Raw genomic sequence first — 8223 nt, forward strand, 5'->3', positions numbered from 1 at the left:
TATATATATATATAAGGCTGGGATTATATTCCCATTACAGGTGCAAGGAGACTGTGGGCACAGTTATTCACATCATAGTACTTTGTTATCTGGTCGTAGGAAGCAGGTTAAATGGAAACCTCTGGAAAATTGTGGGTGAGCTTAAAAGTCTTCCTGGTGAGCACAAACTGGAGGATACACAGATACCCACATGGAGCCTTGCCTATACTGCAGGATGATGAAATGTACTCACTGACGTAGAAAACTTAATGCTGGCATAAGGAGGTTTTTGTAACATTTTTAGGAAACAATCACAAAATGACCCAGTGGAAAAGGAAGCAGACATTAAAAAGATCAGGAAAAAGAACGAGGGAAATAAAAACCCAAGAGCCACATGGAGAAGAGTGGAACAAAGATGGTGACATAGGCGGTGCAGAAACAGGAAATTCATTCAGAGACACAAAGGAAAAGAAACAATGTTTGTGTGATTAGAAGCTTTTGTGAAATTATTTGAGTAATATCAAAGCTTGCTGTGTTTTTACTTCGGTTTTGGCAAGTTAAAATATATTATTAGTTTCTTAGCGCTAAATTAGCCTGAGTGTTCATACAGTTTATGGAAGCAGCTTGTTAGCCAAACTTGCCAGCTCCAGTTCATGACTTAGCATTCCACCTTCTAGAGTAATGCAGAAAAGCTATAATGCTCTTTTATATGACCATTATTTTAATTATTATTATTCCATAAGCAGTGTTTTTTAACTGCCTTATTGTCATCTTATGTATAAAAGTTTATATTTTGATTTATTGAGAGACAGGATTGAATTCCTATCAAAAAAGTTCATCTTACATTAGATGAAGTGCCAGCATCTAGTGGTTACTTGAAAGAACTGTAACTCAGTCTACATGGTCAGCTGTGTGACTGTTTGTGTTACAGAAATGTGTAGTGCAAACTTTTCCCCTTCATGAACTCCACCACCCCAACCCACTCCTGCCTTGGTGTTCAGTGACTCATATAACCGATCTCTCAGTGACCTCCTCAGGGCCAACCTGCAGCTACTTTCCCATCCAGCAACCCTAAAGGATACAATCCACAAGAAACAGATGTCTCGTTTATTTAGAACTTTTTCTATATTTAACAATGTTGACAGACAAAATTGACAGGAGAAAAATATTCTTTATTTATTGACCTATTTATTGACTATGCTAGAAATCATGTTAGCACATCTGAATATTTTATTTAGACAACAAAACATCCATTTCAGAAGAAAAAAGCCATCAGCTGTTTATAGTATTGCATTAAAACATTCTCTCTCTCTCTCTCTCTCTCTCTCTCTCTCTCTCTCTCTCTCTCTCTCTCTCTCTCTATATATATATATATATATATATATATATATATATATATATATATATATATATATATATATCTATATATATCTATATCTATATATATATATATATATATATATATATATATATATATATATATATATATATATATATATATATATACACACACACATACATTTACGGTAGCCATGCCACCAAACTAATTGAGGACTGTTTTATGCCTTTAGGCCAACTCTGACACACCACTGCTGGTCAAGTCTTTCTTTGCCTTCAGCATTTCAAACATTTTGGCAGAGGTTCATTAGTTCTTAAAACTAAGCCGGCAGATACAAGTGGGTCTCAACAAGCAGGCCTGACATTTACAGGATGCCCTTCGAGGGACGGTTTCGGAGCAGACGGTCAAGTCAAGACGCTCAGTTTGCTTCACCTTAGAGGAGATGGATGAGGCAGAGATGGTGTTTTCGGAAGTGTTTGGAAAAAGATTAATGCTGCTTTTAAAATCAAACCTCGGCGGGGTTTGAAAAATGGTTACATTAACTGGTAAGATGATCGTTACAGAAAAATGTAACAAAACTTGGTGGTGATTATTTTCTTGGCACATAAATATAGTTAAGATACAGAGACTGAAATAAGCTTAGAATCAAGAAAGTTTCAGGCTAATTTTTTTAATTCATATAATTTATTCATTTATAAAACATCAGAAACAGAATGTGTGATTTTCGTGTGGTGTGACTGACATATTAATCTCATTCATACATACTGTATCATTGATGATTTTAAAATGTCTCTTTCTTTATATGTGCAAAAATGCTGCTTCTATGAATGAAGTGGTTGGCTCCTTCTGTGTATCTTCCACAATTTGTGTTTTCATGTTTTCTGGTTAAAGTTGAAGTAAAAGAGGGGGGGGGAAGCACTGTGAGCAAGAGGCGTTATTGTTGTTAACACGTGTTTTTGTTAACTCATAAAATGCATTTCACTAAGTATTCTTGGGATTGCCCAGCGGGAGTGCTTATGGAAAGATGTAGGGAGACAGTTAGCAGCTGAACGGCTTGAAATCTCCTCAGCCTTTCGTGAGCTGATTTGAATCTTTCTGCGGTGTGTTGGTGGCCGCTCTAATCTAACCGCTCTGATGACACGGCCGTGCTGGATTCCTGCACTCGAGTGCCGGGGTAACACATGTAAGCAATGTCTCAGTGTGTCACAGCTGGTGGAGGTTAATGTTAAGAATAGCTGTCAAAAAAATGAACGTTTAAAGACGCATGAAGTTTAAAAGCGGTCAAAGTGAAAGAGAGGTAAAGGGAGGGGGTGTGTGGTTAATCAAAGAATTACTGAGTGAAAGAAGCAATCAGGAAATATCACTGGTGTTCAAAGAAAATCCCCTGTTTTCATGTGTATGCATTTGCAGGATTGATTGGGATTGATAGATTATGCTGGTTTAAAAAATCCTGTTTTTGGATTACATCATAATTCAGACTGAGATGAAGAAACTCTGGAGGTTCCAGGTTTCCACCCAGGAGCGGGGTAAAGCATACATTTCCAGAATGACAAAACACAGAACAAACATTGGAAGTTTTCATATACCACACAGGCGTAATGTTGACTTTATGTAGTGATTTATGCATCTTTCACCTAGTTAAGGGTGTCTTTTTGTATGTCACCATTAAACAGAATAACATAGGTGCTTGCACACAAAAATGCAAGTGCGTGCTCGTGGCCAGCCGAGTAGAAATACATTCATCCGATGCCTTCCTGCATGCACAGCCACTGGGACATAATCCAGCTGTGGGAGATGTGGAGATGCTATTTGCTGAGTGTGTACGTGCGTGTATGAGTTGGTGCTGTCAAAAGCATGTGACCCGTGTTATTCTGTTTACACTCCACCTGTCCACACTTCATCCCTGTTGTGCTACATTTTATTAGCTCTGCTGAAAAGCGCTATAGCAGGATGTGCATTAGAGCATTTCGTCTGAATTTTCTGAGCTCTCGGCTGACAAATTATACAACAGGTCTGAGTCAGACAGACACGTGATATTTAAACCAAGAGAGTGGTATGGAAATCATCTACTCACATTTAGTGACAGTGTCTGGTGTTTTCTGTTTTATCTTTATGCTTTTTAAGAAGTGTTTAAGCCTGCATTTGATATAGTGGTGAATAGAATTAACCCTTTAAAGTCGCAGCTCAATGCACAGTCAGAAAGGCATCAAATCCACACACCCAAGGCTACAAGCTTGAGCATAAAATGTACATTTCAAGTGGAGAAGATTGAACAAAAAAATAAAAAAGGGAAATTTGCCAAGCTAGGCCATGTTTGTGAAAAGTGTAAACCCGGTGTATTTTTTGTAGCTGCAATTTACATAAATGCGTCAGATGTAGGCAGTCATAAAGCTCTTGTTTTCCAACAAAGTGATGCTATTATAAAGATACACTCTCTGCACGTGTCTGTGATTGCTCCAGTTCAAACTTGGCTGTCCAGAATGGGCAAAATGGGTTGTTACAGCACATCCAAATTTGTCACAGAAAACCAAAGACGAGAAAACTACAGTGAAACTTGTCCAGTTGTCCTTGTGACGACTAACTTTTGAGTTTTGGGCCATCAGCTTAATGGAATGTTGGAAGAATTTTAACAGTTTGGATGACTGGGTTAAAGCTGTTTCAGGGTTACAGTTGTTACAGTTAGAGATTAGTTCAGCCCAGGGTAGCTGCATTAATGCATTAATGTCAATGAATACCCACTCAAAGAAAAGCGATTAACATATCTGTGTATGTATGTATGCCTATCCCCCCTACACACAGAGTGGAGCAGTCAGCAGTCCGTCTAGTGCAAACACTGGTAGCAGAGAACAACTTTTAGTCAAAATATGAGAATCGCTCATCCAAATGATCTGAAAGTCAGCACTTCACTTACTCGGGTTGTCAGCAGAAAGCCAGCCAAGTTTAACTCGGATTAGGCAAACAATTGTGGAAATAAACAAAGAATATAGTGGCTGCACATACAGTGATTTCCTAAGTCATTGTAGGTACCTGCAATGCATTATTGGAGTAACTAAAAAGAAAGAAGTCCAAAAGTACCGTGCAGTGCATCATAATAGGAAGGGAATTAAAATGCAGCCAGTATTCGTTTGGCTTTATGGGGTACTGGTGCCATCACACACAACTGTGTCATTTAGGTTCTGCTGGTCAGTGATGCACTGCATGCTGGAAGAAGACTTGGTGATGGGGCAGAGTAGGGTGCGGAAGTGCCTCCTGAAGGTGTCAGAGAGGCAGGCGTAGAGGATGGGGTTCGCGCAGCTCCATGAGTAGGAAAGCAGGACCACAAACTCGAAAGCCCTGTAGAAGGTCACGGCGTAGCTGTTTTGGTATGGAGAACAGAAGTTGAAGGTGTAAAACGGCAGCCAGCACAAACCAAACACAACCACCACCGCGACCACCATTTTGGTGACCTGTTGCTCCAGCTGCTGGCTCTCCAGGGTCACCGCTGAGGTTCGGAGTTTCTGACCCCACAAGGCGAGCAGCATTGCCACGTAGAAACCTGTCATAACTGTAAATGGTAAAGCGAAACCCAAAATAAAGGTGTAAGAGAGGACGCCAAGCCACCGGGCGTCGGAGCCGAGATCCGGCGTACAAAAGCCGTGATCGGTCGAGAAGTGAAGCGCCATCGGGAGGATGGTGAGGAGGGAGAACAGCCAGAGGAGGGATGAAACAATCTTGGCACAGTGTGGGGTCCTCCAACGGGCAAAGCGAAGTGGCTCCACCAGCGCCATGTAGCGGTCGATGCTCATCACCGTCAGGCAGAAGACGCTGGTGAACTGATTGATGCCGTCCAGCACCATGACAGCTTTGCACGCCACATCTCCAAAAATCCAGCGGTTCATGAAATTCTGACTCGCTATAAAGGGAAGACCAACCATGAATAGTCCATCGGCCAGCGCAAGGTTGAAAATGTACACTGTGGTTGAAGAGGACAGCTTGTCAAACTTTAAAATGGCGACGATAACGAGCGCGTTTCCAGCTAGCCCCATGACCCAAACCACCAGGTAGAGAAAGGCCATCGTGATGCCGAAACCATCTAGATTTCCCTCCCAGTAAAATTCCCGATCCACTAAGGACTGATTGTAGTCATATAAAAATGAGGCATTCATTGTGACTCCAAAGGCTGATCAGAAAAGGAACACAAGGGCACAAAAGTGACACTTCGAACAGTCACTGCGGAGGGTGGATGAAAATCTCAGCTTCTGTTTAAATTCCTCTGCACGCAGTTCAAGAGTCACCTCTTGACTCTCTGCTGTGGAGGTTCTCAGAGGGCGATGAGTAAACAACTCAACCGAAAGAGAAAAAAAAAATCAAACTTCCAGACTTGAGGAGTGCCAGGCTTCAGAAACTCATCAACTCCCCTCTTCCAGTTAGTCGTTACTTCCTTTTATCCTCTGGCACAAATAACTGCAAAAGTTTATTCCTTTGTGGTGGAGACGGCACACGGCTCCCTCACATCACACACTAGCATGAAACAGTGGTGTGCAGCAGTGTGGAAACAAGCAGGACAGCAGCTCACACACTTGCCTGACCACTCTTTCTCCCTGGGAGCCCTTTTATATCTCTTCCACCCCTCACTGTGCTGGGAGTGTGCCACCTCCCCCCCCTTCCTCCCCTGGTTCATCACTCTCCAAAGATTGTGATAAACTCCAGCTTGGCTCTGCCTCCCCCGGTTCCTCTGCTGTAATGCTGTTTCCAAGGTAAACCCATGCTCCCATCTGCTACAACACTTTTGTTTTAATAACTTTTTTTTCTGTCTTCACTCCCTCTTCATTTCTATTTACCTCACCAACCCCTCCCCCCTTCCACCATCTATTTTATCCACCTCTCTTTTCTGCCTGCACAGTTCAGCGGGGGAGGGGGGTCACACGAGCAAAACCTAAACAAGCAAAGATAATAACAACCAGCTCGTTGCCTGCGGCCATCCACCTCTGCAACCCAGACCGAGTAAATCTGCCGACAGGAAACAGAAATCAGGGCTTTTGTTTTTTGACATTTGACCGGGATGCTGCAACTTCTTTTTTCCCTTTCTTTATCCTATTTCTATGCTCCTCCAACCCTTTTTCAAACTACGTAGAAGTGGGAAAAAGGTGACAATGAAAAAAAAGTAAGAAAAGGTGGTGAAGAGAAAGAGGTAGGAGGACAAGGCAGAGGTCGGCAGAAGAGTACTGACCTGTGTTCTGTTGTGGTTCAGCCACGCATAGCTGAAATAACCCTTTGAAATTCCTCCAGCACGTTGTGCCACCTACCATCAACACCAGAACCGGATTTCAATCAAAACTAGACAAGGACACTTATCAGCTCATCTATCAGCTCATTCGTCAGATTTCCCCTGAGATTTCTCCGAGACGTACCGCCTGTCTGTCGTTTAAACTGGTTCCAATTAACTGCAGAAAAAATGCTTTTGTTGTTTGAACTCATGATTAGGTTCTGGCTTAATGTCTCCCCAGAGACTGGCACTTCACAGAACAAAGCCTCCCTCTACGCCCCGACCAAAGCCTTCTGCCTTCTTAAAAAAACACCCCTTGTTTCAACGGTGCTAAATTTGGAGACGTTTGACAGGGTCGTATTTCACAAGCTGCGTTTCACTGACATGTTTAAGCGGACATGTTGACATCCGTGTCCACGTGCGACAGCGCTATCTACAGCAAAAGGATAAGTCACGAGGAAACAGATGAATGTCAGCCCTCGCACGGGTAAACTCGAGGTTAAAGGCCACTTCACCATTTATCAGAAAAGCTTCGAAAACTCTGTTTCGTTTTATTTTCCTCCTAAATCTTTCTTTTTCCCATCTTACACAACTGTCATGCACTTACTGTAACACATGTTACTTCCACTCTCATGTCTCACATGAATCTTCCTTCTAGGACTTACCTTTTACTGTGATATTTCAAAAAAGGAACCCTTTTCCCAGTCTTGTTTGAAAATGTGTGTGAAACTATTACTCACCCCCCACTATGACAGTGGCTTCTCACTGTGTCTTTGAGTGTAGCGTGGACCTGTAAACACTTTTGCCCTCCAACCAGGTTGAACAAAGCGCCCTGTTCTGCAACACGTTCTCATCAGAACGCGTAACACACCGACCAATGTCACAAAATCGTCAGTGCGTTGCACATTCGGCAGCATGAGAGCCGGTTGGAATGAATCTCTAAATGTGTTTTATGTACAGATCCTGAATCGCTTTGGAAAACACTACGTGATAGGGTTAAGGTTAGGGTTGAGGTTGGAGTGGACGACTGGAGCCTCTGCTCTGGGAGTGTGTTATCACCGTGAACGCCTATCTTTTGGATTCAATTGAGAAGCCAGAGGGTTTTATAAGGACATGGAAGAGTACCATTTGCGTTATTATTGCGCCTAGGGTCGTGACAAATCATCGGTGCGTTACGCATTGGGAATGATAATGCTCTGTCTTCTGGACTTTCTTCATAGTTCACTCCAGATGCCTGATGCATAAACTCTGTGCAGAGTCACAGCTGTGTGTGTAAGCACAAACGCACACAGACACACTCACATTCTTTTCATCAAATTGATAAAAGCCTTGCATACTCATGCTCTTCATTTAAAAATCTCAGCCGCTGTAGAAAGGCACGCACTGGCAAAGACGTGATTTTTTTTTTTTTACATCCATCTTTAGCAGCAAATTAGTCTGGATCTCAGAGCAGTAAAAGACTACTGAAGCACAATTTTTTTTTTTTAAATGAAAGTGAGGAAAAGAAAAAAATGTTAAATTTAGTCATCTCAGTTTAGGATGAGAGCAGAAGAAAAACTGCTGAATGGAGACAAAAAATCATTGTAGGATTACTAATGAGAAGCAAAGCACCATCCATATGTGTGACTAATCAGACAGATTTACAAAATGAAGTGGAGGA

The 8223-nt window shown here is 42.0% G+C and overlaps 1 protein-coding gene across 1 annotated transcript; it reads right to left on the minus strand.

Moving 5' to 3' along the window:
• Positions 1-1980: 1980 nt before the first annotated feature.
• On the minus strand, positions 1981-5872 carry LOC101477013 (somatostatin receptor type 2). Its single transcript, XM_004557521.3, has one exon. The coding sequence runs from the start codon at positions 5461-5463 to the stop codon at positions 4450-4452; it is 1014 nt and encodes a 337-aa protein (XP_004557578.2). The 5' UTR covers positions 5464-5872; the 3' UTR covers positions 1981-4449.
• Positions 5873-8223: the final 2351 nt, after the last annotated feature.

This window comes from Maylandia zebra, linkage group LG8, assembly GCF_041146795.1.
Source record: "Maylandia zebra isolate NMK-2024a linkage group LG8, Mzebra_GT3a, whole genome shotgun sequence".
Classification (NCBI taxonomy): domain Eukaryota; kingdom Metazoa; phylum Chordata; class Actinopteri; order Cichliformes; family Cichlidae; genus Maylandia; species Maylandia zebra.

Bases quoted from the DNA above. Each gene is read 5' to 3' on its own strand.
- LOC101477013 (XM_004557521.3), bottom strand. From the start codon at position 5,463: ATGAATGCCTCATTTTTATATGACTACAATCAGTCCTTAGTGGATCGG.